General features: G+C 42.1%; 1 protein-coding gene across 4 annotated transcripts in view; it reads right to left on the reverse strand.

Moving 5' to 3' along the window:
* Positions 1 to 16018, reverse strand: part of becn1 (beclin 1, autophagy related) — a 29282-nt gene that overhangs the window by 2039 nt on the left and 11225 nt on the right. For 3 of the 4 annotated variants that reach the window (XR_005458135.1, XM_038778534.1, XM_038778535.1), the window contains 7 exons: positions 15216 to 15306; positions 12867 to 13003; positions 12398 to 12592; positions 11584 to 11730; positions 7123 to 7272; positions 3747 to 3807; positions 2743 to 2885 (listed from right to left, as the gene is read on the reverse strand). Coding sequence is in view for 3 of the 4 variants with exons in the window: in XM_038778534.1 (XP_038634462.1) it covers positions 2743 to 2885; positions 3747 to 3807; positions 7123 to 7272; positions 11584 to 11730; positions 12398 to 12592; positions 12867 to 13003; positions 15216 to 15306 (924 nt within the window). In the remaining variant the exon portion in view is untranslated. The remainder of the gene's footprint in view (positions 1 to 2742; positions 2886 to 3746; positions 3808 to 7122; positions 7273 to 11583; positions 11731 to 12397; positions 12593 to 12866; positions 13004 to 15215; positions 15307 to 16018) is intronic. The other variant, XM_038778536.1, reaches the window with a different exon arrangement.

The raw sequence follows: 16018 nt of genomic DNA on the forward strand, positions 1-16018 counted from the left end.
TGATTAAACAATTAATATATAACAGGTCAGATAGATATCACTCACGTTACATGTTTATCCGGTATTCAGTTTAAAGAATTTTACAATTACATGGGGACGGGATCCCATAAAGGAACTTAAGTTGTGATGCTGTAAGATATGACCAGAGATAGGTTGGAAGGTCACATTTAACAGCAGAGGAGTAGCAAGCAGTGACTTTGAAAAATTCCAAATAGGGTATAACTGCTGAAAGGTTAGCGTCTCCAAAAATAGTACATTAAAAAAAAACCCAATGTAAATCCATATTGTGAGAGCCTTTACACCATCTGAACAACAGTTATGTATACCATACTTACAAGGGTTATTTCTGCAGTATCAATACTCATCAGATGTTAGATTAATGGAAAATACTTCCTTCATACTGCAAATCCTACGCTCAACTAGTGACACCCCTAGTATATATTGTATATACACAAAGTTGGCAGGCATATAATACTGGAAACCAGCAAATTGAGAGTTTTGTCCCTTTATAAACCATAGAAGTATCAGGATGCTAGTTTCCTTGCCATATCAGATGGTCCCTTGAAGTAATCTCTGCTTGGAATCATTGTCCTAAATATTTTTGGTGTCCTGAGGGTTGGTGGTTAAAAAAAAACACACTGGAAGAACAGTCTAGGATTAGTCCCTTCCAAACACAGATATTGACTTACTTAATTTGCAGCAAAGGAACCTTTGTTTCTGACCTGTTCCAAATGTTGTAGCCCACAAGAAAAACATTTGTATTCAATAAAATAGCAATTTCTTTTAAAAAAAATAAAGGTTTTAAATAAGTAAACTCAATTTATGAATAAACATTTGCCACCAAGTAACCTTGTTTTTGGAAAAGCTATGTTTCATTGTTCTTATGTTAACTAAGATTAGATTAAAATTATTTAACTAATGTATTTAACTAAGGTAAATATTGGTCCTTTAGAGGATGAGAAGGGAGATTTAATAATGGGAGGTGAGGAAATGGCTGAGGAACTGAACAGGTTTTTTGGGTCGGTCTTCACAGTGGAAGACACAAATAACATGCCAGTGACTGATAAAAATGAGGCTATGACAGGTGAGGACCTGGAGATGATTGGTATCACTAAGGAGGTAATGATGGGCAAGCTAATGGGGCTAAAGGTAGACAAGTCTCCTGGCCCTGATGGAATGCATCCCAGAGTGCTAAAAGAAACGGCTAGGGAAATTGCAAATGCACTAGTGATAATTTACCAAAATTCACTAGACTCTGGGGTGGTGCCGGTGGATTGGAAATTGGCAAACGTGACACCACTGTTAAAAAAAGGAAGTAGGCAGAAAGCGGGTAATTATAGGCCAGTGAGCTTAACTTCGGTAATAGGGAAGATGCTGGAATCTATCATCAAGGAAGAAATAGCGAGGCATCTGGATGGAAATTGTCCCATTGGGCAGACGCAACATGGGTTCATAAAGGGCAGGTCGTGCCTAACTAATTTAGTGGAATTTTTTGAGGACATTACCAGTGCAGTAGATAATGGGGAGCCGATGGATGTGGTATATCTGGATTTCCAGAAAGCCTTTGACAAGGTGCCACACAAAAGGTTGCTGCATAAGATAAAGACGCATGGCATTAAGGATAAAGTAGTAGCATGGATAGAGGATTGGTTAATTAATAGAAAGCAAAGAGTGGGAATTAATGGGTATTTCTCTGGTTGGCAATCAGTAGCTAGTGGTGTCCCTCAGGGATCAGTGTTGGGCCCACAATTGTTCACAATTTACATAGATGATTTGGAGTTGGGGACCAAGTGCAATGTGTCCAAGTTTGCAGACACGAAGATGAGTGGTAAAGCAAAAAGTGCAGAGGATACCGGAAGTCTGCAGAGGGATTTGGATAGGCTAGGTGAATGGGAAAGGGTCTGGCAGATGGAATACAATGTTGACAAATGTGAGGTTATCCATTTTGGTAGGAATAACAGCAAAAGGGATTATTATTTAAATGATAAAATATTAAAACATGCTGCTGTGCAGAGAGACCTGGGTGTGCTAGTGCATGAGTCGCAAAAAGTTGGTTTGCAGGTGCAACAGGTGATTAAGGCGGCAAATGGAATTTTGTCCATCATTGCTAGAGGGATGGAGTGTAAGACTAGGGAGGTTATGCTGCAATTCTATAAAGTGTTAGTGAGGCCACACCTGGTGTTCAGGTTTGGTCTCCTTACCCGAGAAAGGACGTACTGGCGCTGGAGGGTGTGCAGAGGAGATTCACTAGGTTAATCCAAGATCTGAAGGGGTTGGATTACGAGGAGAGGTTGAGTAGACTGGGACTGTACTCGTTGGAATTTAGAAGGATGAGAGGGGGATCTTATAGAAACATATAAAATTATGAAGGGAATAGATAGGATAGATGTGGGCAGGTTGTTTCCACTGGCAGGTGAAAGCAGAACTAGGGGGCATAGCCTCAAAATAAGGGGAAGTAGATTTAGGACTGAGTTTAGGAGGAACCTCTTCACCCAAAGGGTTGTGAATCTTATGGAATTCCTTGCCCAGTGAAGCAGTTGAGGCTCTTTCATTAAATGTTTTTAAGATAGAGATAGATAGTTTTTTGAAGAATAAAGGGATTATGGGTTATGGTGTTGGGACCGGAAAGTGGAGCTGAGTCCACAAAAGATCAGCCATGATCTCATTGAATGGCGGAGCAGGCTCGAGGGGCCAGATGGCCTATTCCTGCTCTTAGTTCTTATGTTCTTATGTATTTAGTACCTATATGGTAAGCAGAAGCCAGTATCACCCCTTTCCACTTCTTCTTTAAATTGTTGAACACAATCCAGAAAAGCCACCATAGCATGATCAAATTTGTTATCCCAGAAGAATCGCAATCCTCCGGAACAGTACAAGGGCAGCTCCTACAAGAGCAAGTTAAACAGAAGATGCAAAATTTAAAAACGCAAATCCACTTTGATTAATTTCTTGTTTATTTGATGATAAACAGCTTCTCTTCTCCCATTCCCCAAAACAACCACAACTAAGAATGTGGGAAATATGGTTTTGCATAGATTGCTATGTGGTGCAAGGGGAGGCCAAGGATTGCTTTTCTTCCCCATGACACCATACATGGGTCCATTGTGCTAATTACCATTAGCTAATTACAATAACATTGCTACTATAATTTTTTCTTCATAAACATCCATTTAATCAACAGAAACCTAACAGGGAAAGACATATTAACTAATTCTAATAAAACAAATGGGTAAATGCAAACGTGTATTTAAAGACTTTTCATATTTGCACACTGACCTAATGAGATATTCTTATTCTAAAGCTGTTTGTTATACAAGCCAGCAGTGAAAAAATATCTTCCAGTTTTAGATCTAATGTCAGCATAAAACAGATCAGCAGGGTAAAACAATCTCTCTCTCTTCCCCCCCCCCCCCCCACCCTCCATTAAGGATATTTTAAAAAAACCTTAGAAGACTTGGATTTGCACTTGTGGCTTTTTGCAAAATGATTGGCAATGTGAGTTCAGTCTGATAGAAATGGGCTGAGATTGCCCGAGTTCATTTAAGGTACAGTCATTGGCTTTCATCTCAGCAGTCTGGACAAGATCTTAACCTGTCTCAGGAAGGACCTTTCTCTCCTAACTTCTTCCTGAAAGCTACTTCAAAAACTGTACATTTTTCTCTTTCAATATTTCAACTTTTAAATTCACATTCATTGGTAGATAATAGTACTGAGTATTCTCACAAAGATACAACCGCAGTACAGACCTTGGTTCTGTCTGTAAGTGATTCGAGGTATGAGTGATTTCCATAAGGGACAAGACGATATCTATAAAATAGAGAAATATTTTCCACAAAGTAATTAGTTGAGTAAACACACATTAAAGTTTTCTGCATTTCCAGGCATCCTTCACACATTATTGGGGTGTGCTGAACTGACTGATGGGGAGGACATGGCAGAATGATCTCTCCTTTCACATCAGAAATGTCTCCTCTCTCAGGACTCTTCCATGCCCATATGACAAACAAGGTTGGACACAGCTCAAGTGTCAGATCAATTTCCGCCACTGATTATATAAATTACCTAGTATTACACCATCCTCCTGCAAAACCTCTCCTTCCTTGCCCAGCTGAGTGGGACTACCCTCATCTGGTTCCATTCTGGTCTATCCAGTCATGGCAAGAGAGCCTCTTGCAATGGTTTCTCTTCCCATCCTCACATTATTGCTTTTGGACTCAGAAGTACTATTCATAGTATTTTCACCTAAACTTCAGCATCATCATCAAACTGGTCAAATTCCAGACGTGTACCCATTGTGTCCAGTTCTACCTCACCGTCCCCTCACTGAACCCCTCCACTGCATCTCTCGTCACAGACTGCTGGTCTGACCTCTAGTCCTGGATGAGTTGAAATTTCCTCATTGGGGAGAACAAAGCCACTTTCTTAATCTCCAACACAAACATTTTCCTCACTACCAATTCCATTCCGTTCCTTGGCCATTGCCTCAGACTGGTCAGAATCATGACACCCTATTTGACCTTCCAACCACATTTAAATTCCATCACAAAGACCTATTTCCACCTCCATACCTCTTCATCATCCATCCACTGCTGAATCCCTCATTTTGTGATTCTCACATCTTCTACCCTCCAAAAGCTAATCCAAAACACTGCTGCATGTATCCCAACCAAATCCATTTACCCATCACCTGTGCCCACTGACCTGAAGTAACTCCCAGACCTGCAACTGCTCTATTTAGAAATTCTTATGCCAAAATCCCACATGGCCTCATTCCTCCCATAGCCCTGGAAACTTGAATGGTGGCCTCTTGTACAATCTGCACATCCTGTTTCAAGCTTTGTAATTCTCTCCTTCAACCCTTACATCTGTGCTCCTCTAAAAGCACCTTAAAACCAAACTCTCTGTTGACCTGCCCAAATGTCTCCTTTAGTTCAGTGTCAAATTTTGTGGATTACACCCAAGTAATGCCGTGGGAAACTACTAAGTTAAAGGTACTATGTCGGTACAAGTTGTTGTGTTCCTGACTTTTTTCCTCATTTCAGGTCATGTTTTATTTCTTTTGTCATAAGTCAGTCATGCTTTCAAAGAAAAGCTCAAAGCTTTACAAGAAAATGCTCAACAGTATTCACAACAGCGGATGGCCACAAGAATTTTGCTCGACTGCTATTGTCCTGAGAAACATAACTAATTATTCCATCCAAGCACTTAGATTTTCCAATGCCCCGAGTGGACAATCTGCAGCATTTAATCTGGAGTAAATAAATTGGAAGAAGAATGCGCAGTTGCGGGCCCACCCAGTATCACATCAACTTCAGGAGCCCCAAGCCTCAACTTTTAAGCGCTGCTTTACTGAGTCCCACTGGCCACTTCACCAGACTCCGACTAGCACTAAAAGTGGCTGGTTGGGAATTACATGCCTAGGATTTTTCTGATCTCGGCTAGCCATAGGCAGAAAGAGATTTGGAGATACACTCATTTATGTTACCACCTGCTGCACATTTTACTCGCAGATCTGCTCAGGGCAAACCTGCATCACGTAGGTTGGCATATCAGAATCATGACCTCTGCCAGGTTTCTTGTCATTTCCACAATGCAGGGGCTGCTAGGTTCCTCCTAACCCCCTAGTTCAGTTGAGGCTCCTGGGCAGCTACAAGGCTCTGGCTCTATACCCAATGGCACATGTTCCCAAAGGCTGAGAAGTCCATTTCCCATATATTAAATAGCCCCAGAGCCGTGGGTAATCTCAAGAACAGGAGGAAATTGGAGGGGTGTCCCAATCAAATGTGAGGTAGACAATCCAAACATAGTGAAATGGCACAATGGCCAACATATGGCAGGTTAATACCAAATTAATTATTAATAACAAGTCTTACCATGAATAAATCCTCAGTTAATCAATTACATTAAACATTGCTTAAGCAAAAATAATTATACAAATGGGGCTGTTCTTTCTCTCACCACACCTAGTCATGCACAGGCAACTTTCATCTGTTTCCATAGATAGTTTTTCCTGGAACCAGGTGCTAGCCTGTCACCAGAGGCTTATAGCTTGTCGGGGCATCACCCCACATGAAGCATGGCAGATCAGGAGTAACTCTTGCCACCTGCCGTTCTTACCACTCACATGTTGGAAGGATTTTGCAAGTTGATACTCAACCTGTTTGGCCATGTTATGAATGCACCTTCCTTGGGATGGGACTGAAACCCGGAGCTTCTGACTCAGAGGCAGGCCTACTACCCACTGTGCCATAAGACCTCCTGCAAATGGGGGTTGATGGCAGAAAATGTATTGGGCCATAACTTCCAACCACTAGTTCCAAGTCATGACCAACTAGAATTACAAGAGTTTAAAGTGCACTTACCTCCTTTAGGTAACTTAGTTAAACCTCCACTGGCTGGAGTTTCGTGGGACCTGCACTGAAGCAGCCCCTGAAGGCCATAAGCACAGTACAACACCAGAGGTCAAGCCCCCTTTTGTTTTTGCTGAAAAGCAGGGAGATTTAAAGAGCTCAGTGAAATGGATAGGCCAGGGAGAACATGTGTCCAGAAAAGTGGCTGGGATTTGGCTGAGCGGCAGGTGTAGAGTCAGGACGAGCCCATGTAGCTGGAGGTCGGGGCTCCAGAGTATGGAGGTGTCCCTTGTGGGGCTCAGTTTGAGTGTTTAGTTCCGCTGAAGTTATTTCTTATTTCAGAATACCACTGGCAGAACATCCAAAGTTAGCGATTTAAATCAGTTCCCAGCATAGCACAATTGACCAGAGGAAGTTAGCACTTCTGGACAATTATGGCATAAACCTTTACATGGGAACTTCCCAACAGGGATTCTCCTCCCTTCCTCTTTCTCCCCACCTCAAATCCGACATGGACGAGCCAGGAAATTATGGCCGTTATTTTGTTTAGAAAAGTGTGCCAAGGGAAAGATTCCATTTTCCTGTTCCCCAATTTTCTTACCTCATACTTGAAATTCTTCATTCGGAATTAGACCTATTTAAATTGTTCACAATTTCAATAATTAATGATTCTTCTAATATTTATGATTCTAATAAAAACAGGTCTCATTTCAAAATTCATCATTACACATTTCACAATACATACAAACTAAATAACTATTTAAAAATGTACCTTTGAAATCGGAGTTCCATCTTGTTGGCCAGTGAGTGCAGTAATAGCACAGTCTGCCCCCAAGCTGCATTAATCTCATTCCACTCCACAGGGACACTCGGTAGACGCCCTAGCCTGAAGTTATTAATGGTGCCAAACTGTCCACTATGCCTGAAATTCATATTGCCCAGTAATGGAAAAACAAAACAATAAAAATATATCACAATTTATACGCATTCTAAATTCAGATATAATTATATCTGAATTATACAAGTGCCATACAATTCAAATTCGTGAAGGAAGGGAAAATATTTAACAACATTGATTGTTAACACTATAATGCAAATTATAATGCAAATTAAAAAAAATATGTAACATTTTGTCCATGCACGTAAAACTATGAATCTGTCTGTTGTCTTGTCCAACATCACGTTGAACCTGTCCGCAATAAAATATCAGCCAGTCTCATCTGGTATTGCATGTAGAAAGTAAAAATCAAGTAGGTTTAGAAATTGAACAGTTGTATTACAGAATTGTTACGGTGCAAAAGGAGGCCATTTGGCCCCGCGTGTCTGCACCAGCTCTCCAAACGAGCATCGTGACTTAGTGCCATTCCCCTGCCTTTTCCCCATAATCCTGCATATTACTTGAATAGAACATTCATCTGAAATGAAAGTTGCCACAGTCCCCAGAAGACATCATAGACTGCTCGCCCTTTTTGAGAGAGTCCACTGGTGGTGCTTTAACTGGAGTTACCCATCACACCTCAGCGAGGGGCAACGTTTAGAAGGCTAATCACGGGTCTCAGCTAGTACAGGAATTGAACCCACGTTGCTGACGTTGCTCCACATCACGAACCAGGCGTCCAGTTAACTGAGCTAACCAACCCCCTAAATCATCTAATGCCCTCTCGAATGTCCCTTTAATACTGGCTGGAAGAAATTTACAAGAATTCATTTGCAGTCTCAAGGGAAACGACGTGGGAATTATACAAAAAATATCAGTACATTTTTAATTATAACATGCGAGGCCAGGATACTTGACATGGAAGATCATGGACGGTATTTTCCCCTCCCACGCCGGGTGGGAGAATCGTGGGGGCGCCGCGCGAATCGCATCACGCCGCCCCGACCCCCGCACGTGATTCTCCCACCCCCCGAAACCAGCGCCACGCCACTCGGAGAATCGCCGCAAACAGTGATTCTCCGGCCCAGATGGGCCGAGTGGCCGACGGAAAAAAAAATGGTAGTCCAACCGGCGCCGTCCACACCGGGTCGCTGCCAGCGGGCACTCGGTGCGAAGGCTTGGGGGAGCGGGGAGCTTCTGAAGGGATCTGGCCCGCGATCGAGGCGCACCAATCGGCGGGCCGATCTCTCCCCCACCCCCCCCCCCCCTCGGCCTACTTTCCACCGCGGCCGACCCCTGAATACCGACCCCATGTTGGGTCGGGATCAGCGCGCGTAAGAAGTTCCCCGTGCATGCACAGTATGGCGCGGCCCAATTGCGCATGCGCAGGATTGAGCTAGCCCAACTGCGCATGCGCGGGTTGGTGCGGCGCCCATTTGGTGCCACGTAAGGTGGCTGGAGTGACGTCAACTGCTCCAGCACCGTGCTGGTCCCCTGTGGGCCGGCATTCACGACGGAACGAACACTTGGCCTCAATATCAGAGAATCGCCCCCCATAGTGCTGTTTTACTTTGCCCTTTTGACTTGTAAGCCTGAAGATAAGGTACATATAGATAGCTGTTGTCATCACAGGTTATCGCCCAGAAATTCTCTCCCACTGCGGTGCCCCAGTAACTGAGGGTGAAGGTAAAAAGGCAGACCAGACTTTTTTCATGTTGTTTCATGAGATGAGGAAAATCATGTTTTATGAGGAGGTACGTTAATTTTGACCCGCCGGTTCCTGGACATATTACACCTAAACATGAACAGCATCGTATTCAACATGCTCCATCAAGTTTAGGAATGTGCCTAGATAAGACTAGTCGGATATCATTGCACAGTATATTTCCATCATTCTCTACATCTAGGTATTGATGATGGGCCCATGCATGGCAGATGCAGTATAATGTGGATAAACGTGAGGTTATTTGCTTCAGTAGCAAAATTAGGAAGGCAGATTATTATTTGAATGGATGTAAATTGAGCGAGGTGTATATACAAGTGAGACCTTGGTGTCTATTACATCAGTCGCTGAAAGTAAGCTCGCAGGTACAACAGGCAATAAAGAAGCCAAATAGTATGTTGGCCTTCATAACAGAAGGACTTGAAGACAAAAATGTTTTACTGCATATGTTTAGGGCATTGGTGAGGACACACCTGGAACAGTGTGTGCAGTTTTGATGTTCTTATGGAGGATGTTCTTGTTATGGAGAGCGCAGCGAAGGTTTAGCAGGCTGATTCCTGGAATGGTGGGACTGCCGTACGAGGAGAGACTAAGTGGTTCGGATTATATTCATTAGAGTGGAGAAGAGTGAGGGGATCTCATAGAAACGTACAAAATCCTAACAGGATTAGACAGGGTAGATTCAGAAAGAATGTTGCTGATGGTGGGGGAGTCCAGATTATGGGTCATAGTTTCAGGATGATGGGTAAACCTTTTAGGACTGAGGTGAGGATAAATTTCTTCACCCAGAGTGGTGAATCTGGCATTCACTACCACAAAAAGTAGTTGGGTAATTTCAAGTAATTGTGTAATTTCAAGAAGGAATTAGATACAGTTCTTGGGGTTAAAGGGATACATGAGGGGGTGGGGGGAAGGCAGGATCAGGGTATTGAACTTGATGATCAGCCATGATCACAACGAATGACGGAGCAGGCTCGAAGGTCCGAATTACCTCCTCCTGCTTCTATTTTCTATGTATGTGCAGAGAGTCACTTTTGGCAAGAAATAGAAGGGCTCTACAGATGAGCAGTAATCAAGTAGAGCAGGTTTTTGACCCACTTTGCATTTGTTCCCGCTTCATTCCTGTTGAAATACCAACACATGAAGGGTGGATTTCCACCCTTTAATTTGCATACATCGCATCATTCTGATATAAATAGATATTGATGTTCTCATTCAGGATCTGTGCATCAATGAATCGATGCTTCAAAACCTTCATGCTGACAAGATGCAAAACAAAGAAAACGTAATAAATACAAATGGTTGTTGGGCTTTGAGAGATAAACTACAAGGCTTGGGAGCTTCTAGGATTCTACAAGGCAGGGGTGTGATGGAATAATCTCCACTTGCCTTGCCTGGATGAATGCAGCACCAACAAGGCTCCAAAAGCTCAACACCATCCAGGACCAAGCAGTTCGCTTGATTGGCATCCTGTCCACCACCCTGACCGTTCACTCCCTCTAACACTGACGCACAGTGGCAGCAGTGTGTACCATCAAGAGGTGCACTATAGCAACTCACCAAAGTTTCTTCGACAGCACCTTCCAAACCTGTGACCTCCATCACCTAGGACAAGGGCAGTAGATGTAAGGGAACACCACTGCCTGCAAGTTCCCATCCGAGCCACACACCATCCTGACTTGGAATCAAAGCAGCATCCCTTCACTGTCTGTTGCTCGGTAAAAATCCTAGAACACCCTTTCTAACAGCATTGTGGGTGCACCTACACCACACAGACGGCAATGGTTCAAGCAGCAGCTCACAACCACCTTCTCAAAGACAATTAAGAGTTGGGGAATATATGCTGACCAGCCAGTGACGCCACATCTCATGAAAGAATTTTAAAAACAGGAGAGGTAGCCTTGCACTGCTGCATCAGTTGTCATTCTCATACTAACTATCCTTATAGGAAAATGGCTGAGGATCCTTGCAGGAAAGAGGAGAGCATTTTATGCCATCACCATGGGAGTATAATGTAGATAATCGTGAGGTTATCTGCTTCAGTAGCAAAAATAGGAAGGCAGATTATCATTTGAATGGGTGTAAATTGAGAGGTGGATATTCAAGTGAGACCTTGGTGTCTTATGCATCAGTCACTGGAAGTAAGCGTGAATCCTAGAAATAAGTGATTATATTCCAATTGTTACAAATTTAGATTTGCTTTAGATTTCTTAAGTTTAGATGTGTTGGTCATTACCACAAGTTGTTTCAGCAATTTATATTCAAGTGTGTGCCATAATTTCCAACATCCATTTTGTGGATAACCCAGGAGCATAACCATTGTAGCCCCTTCGAAATTAGACTCTCCTTCTGCTCCAAAATTCCTGAGTTTCTGGATGATCACTGAGGAAACCAAACATGCTGAAAGCCAAAACTGAATTAACAGCAAGGCTGAACCTGCTGCCTTGTCACAGTAATAGAGACTATTTTTCCTTGAACGCCACTAATGTACCTCCTAGACTGACACGATTCATTAAACTCAGGTCATTTAATTGTAGTCTGTGAAACATGGATAGTACAGGATATGCATGATTGGATGACAGCTGCACAGTTTATCAGTCAAATAAATACAGGTAAAGTGGACTAGTTCTTACCATATGTGGAATGTAGCATTGAAAACATTGGTTTTCTTGAGTTTGTCAAGCTGGATCTGAGCATATCTCATTTGATTGCCGACACTTGTTAACTCATCATCAAGCTCCAGTTGCTGTCTTTTGAATTCAGAGTACTCCCTCTGGTACCTTTAATATAAATAAGCATTGTGCGAAATGTACAAGCTTAGAAAGGGTTACCTTCGGGTAATAGCCTTTCTTGGAACTTTACCACATTTTTATTTCTTGCATCTTACAGTTTATAGCAGGGTGCCAAAAACTCTTAAAATGCATTTGGCTGTGATGCTAAACCTAGATTTCAGGCTAAAACAAATAAAAGAAAACTGAGAAAATGAAGATTCTTTTGTGCTGGCGTATGTAATAGGACAGGATAAAACACTTAAATTCTAGAAGTTTCTCCATGACAGAATTTGGCTACTATATCTGAACTTATTAAAACTAGAAATTAAATCATTCTTATACATGCCTCGGTATTTCAGGTTTGTTTTGAATTAGAAACTGGGCTGGGAGTTGCCTAGAATGCAATATATACCTGTTTTTCCTTCTGTAGCATTGGATTTAGGTTATGAGAATATAAAACCTTGCAATAAAGAGGAAATATTTCACGTATATTAGTGAGGAAAGCAATGAAGATCATGCACCAATTATAGAATTACTTTTCCCGTACCAGCCTCCCCGGACAGGCACCGGAATGTGGCGACTAGGGGCTTTTCACAGTAACTTCATTGAAGCCTACTCGTGACAATAAGCGGTTTTCATTTTTCATTCATTTTCATTAAAAAACTTTTCTACTCACTGAGCTTCTTCTTGATTGAGTCTGTCTGTCTCTGACCTAACCTCGATCAAATCATCTGCTACCTTCTTCCTTTTCATTTCCACATTTTCAAGTTCTTGGATTAAATAGTCTTCTTTGGAATTCAGTGCTTTTAGTTCTTCCAGCAGTTTCTCTTCATCTTCCTCATTCATTTGTTCAAGTATCTCTAAACAGTTCCTGCATCAGCACAGAAACAGTTAATCACATTACATTTTACTAAGAACCAGGCACAACTATGCAACCGCCTTCAGAAATTTAGTTTTGAAACTGTTATTCTCGAACATTTCCTTTTTAAAAACACCATTATTTTCTAGGGTACATTCAACTGCTTATTGGAACTTTATAGCTTTAGTTCTGTTGATGAAGGTCCTGCATTCTCCAACTGGGATTGAACTAGATGATAAATCATACTTAATTTTGGAATTTAATAGATGTAGCATGAATAACCTACTTGTAATTCTGACATTCATTTTCTGTGACATTCAGTTGCTGGTCCAACTGATCAAGTAATGTATCTGTACATTCTTCACACAGAGGATGGTCCACATCTGTCTGCCCAGACATGATGTCAAACAGATCACTGGTTACCTATTTAAAAACAAGTACCGACAGAATTTTAATAGTGTATGCAATATTAACCTTGTGTTTAGCACATATTTCTCTGTAACACTGTTGATTTGGCAAAACAAAATGTTACTTATTCAGTAAGTTTGATAACACATTGTGTCCCAATATTGCTCCCATTTTTTCCTGTAGTTGGATAAACAGAAAGCAACTGGGCACATCACCTGTCCAAGCCAAGATGCTAAAGTTTAGTGGGCCAGGTCATTAAAGTGACTAGGTTGCAAACACCCCACTTCATTCACAGCAAGGACCTGTCAGTAATTGAGGGCAGAAACAGCTGTGGCCCTCATCATAGGAGCAGGGAGATTTGTGGGCTGCTGTTACAGAACAGCTGCCAGATGGCCTCCAGATCCAGAATTCCAGAGGTAGCTCAGGAAAAGTTGGCTACCTCCATTTGAGCTCTCCTTCAGATTTCTGACTGGCCCCCTTCGATTTCTCTCCAAGCTGTGGCAGAGGAGAGTGTTGGACCTGACAGGTGAGCAGGGGGGGCTTCACAAACAAATTGTCTTGGCCGCAAACCCTGGATAAGAAGCTACCAGTCCAACATTTGCATCGAGCAGGGCGGCAGCTGTGGGGCGTCTCCCAGTGACAGGTCAAGGCTGCCATCTTTAAAGGGAACCACATGCAGCAAGGTAAATGTGCAGCTACCATGGACTAGATAGCAGGAGGAGAGCGTCTACATCGAGTCTTCTATCACCGGGAAATATGGAGAGCTTGAGTGAAACCTACACAAATACATGAAATAATCACAGTTTTACATAGATCTTCATTATTTATATGATACATTTATTATCTGTTGATCTATAATACATACACTTTAGTAAGTATATACCAAAAGTTACTACGCTGCTTTGTTTTTGTTGGCATCTGGGGTCATATTAATTTTAGTGTTGAAATGGGCTTGCTTCACAGTGCCAGGGACCCAGGTACAATTCCCTGCTTGGGACACTGTCTGTGCAGTCTGCAGGTTCTCCCTGTGTCTGTGGGTTTCATCCGGGTGCTCCGGTTTCCTCCCACAAGTCCCGAAAGACTTTCCCGTGAGGTGAATTGGACATTCTGAATTCTCCCTCAGTGTACTGGACAGTCGCTGGAGTGTGGCGACTAAGGGATTTTAACAGTAACTTTATTGCAGACACTAATAAATATTAATATTACATTGGGACATAGTTTGGGAAGCACTGAAGTATAGCCTGCACTCCTCCACTTTGAGAAAGCCTCAGAAATCCAGGGGCAATGCTGGCTCCATCCAGTTTTCCACTCCTTTGCCATCAAAGAAATGATTGCTCCTTCAGCAACAAAGAATTATCAGAGCCATTGTGGATGACATGACAACACTCCCATGGTGCTGTATCCTTTGTCTCACCAGCTGCAAGGCCACAGGCCACAGTACATAAAAAGTACCACGTACACTGACTACAATTCAACAAAATACGACTTTTTAAAAAATAATTTCCAGCTGCCTTCTCTGACCTTTATCATTTGGCTCTGCCAAACATTTTTCAGTGAGTGAGCTGTCATCCCAAGTGACCTACAATGGCTTCAAAAATTGCCCAGAGTAGTATTTGGAGAATGCTGATTTCCAGAGAAACGTCCCACAGCGATTATCCATTGGTTGACTCAGGATGTGCCTCTTTAGATCACTTCTACCTGAACGGTGGTCTTAAAGGGGAAGGTGAGGTTACGTGACTCTATCTGGGAGGATAAATATGTTCAGACCCCAGATTATGAGTGAGAAAAGCTCGGGAAATCAGCCTTAAAATCAAGCTCCCATTTGAAATCTGACTGTTCAATTTTAAACAAAGTTTCTATAATCTAAAATACACGAACCGTCTGAAATTAATTAAGCAATACAATACTGAGGACCTGGTCTATGAATCAGTTAGAATAAAATTAAACTACTGAAAAATAGCCATCATATAAAGTCTTGAATATAATAGCACTTCTTGCCAGTGTCACTCATTTCCTGTTACATTATTTCCGTTCACCATCAGCAGCATTATGGGGGAATCTATTTATATATAAACACACATGTATTATACAGAGTTGCATGTGTTTTTACTTACAGCAGACTTTTCTAATAGAACACGTCAAAAAGTGCAATTTTAAAACATTTACTGTAAAGTGGGTAAACAACAATTACTGTAGATCTATCAGACTGAAGAACGTGCCAACCCACCTTTAGTCTTCGGCTTAGGTTTTCCATCGTGCCGCCATCAGAAGCTTCTCCAATTAGAGTGAAGCTATTAGCACTCTCGGTGGACAACATTCTACAAAAAATTAAGTACTATCAACAATTCTCTGAAAGATCACAAAGCTCAGGAAAATATGCCTGCTATTATAAATTACAGAATTAAGATGCAGTGTCGCTAAGTGAGAAAAATAAACCATAGCTTTCCATTGCTTCCACCTACAAACTATCTTCGGTAGTCCCTTGGGATCGAGGATTACTTGGTTCCACTCCGATTCGATGGGTTTTACGCGTGATCTGCAGTCTCTGCTGTATATGGGGCAGATAGTGCTTGAAGGGTTGGGTAGACTGGTTGTTTGCAGTTTTATGGCGTTCCCTCCGATGCCTCAACTTCACCTCTGCACATTCCTGACAAAAGTCTTTCTACGCCTTCTCAAATGAACCTTCTCCATTGTAGTTGGTCACAAACCAGGGCATCCAGCGAATCCGTGGGTATGGATGCTTTGAGGTCATCCCGAAAGCATAATTTCCACTGTATTGTTGCAACCGAGTTCCAAGCAGAGCAATTGCTTACAGGTAACTATTTGACAATGCTTTGTAATTTTACAATAAAATCTATGGATATTTACAAAGAAAGCAGACTCTCGCTAGTGTATGGCTAGAGGGAAGAACAAGGGAGGAGTAATATTTTTTCCCCATGACCCAATCCTCTTTTTCCTTGCCTGCTTTTGGATAGGATTTAATTCCGATATGGTTTGTTAACATAACAGATACCGTACTTCAAAGTAACG

This window comes from Scyliorhinus canicula, chromosome 19 (assembly GCF_902713615.1).
Source record: "Scyliorhinus canicula chromosome 19, sScyCan1.1, whole genome shotgun sequence".
Taxonomy (NCBI): Eukaryota; Metazoa; Chordata; class Chondrichthyes; order Carcharhiniformes; family Scyliorhinidae; genus Scyliorhinus; species Scyliorhinus canicula.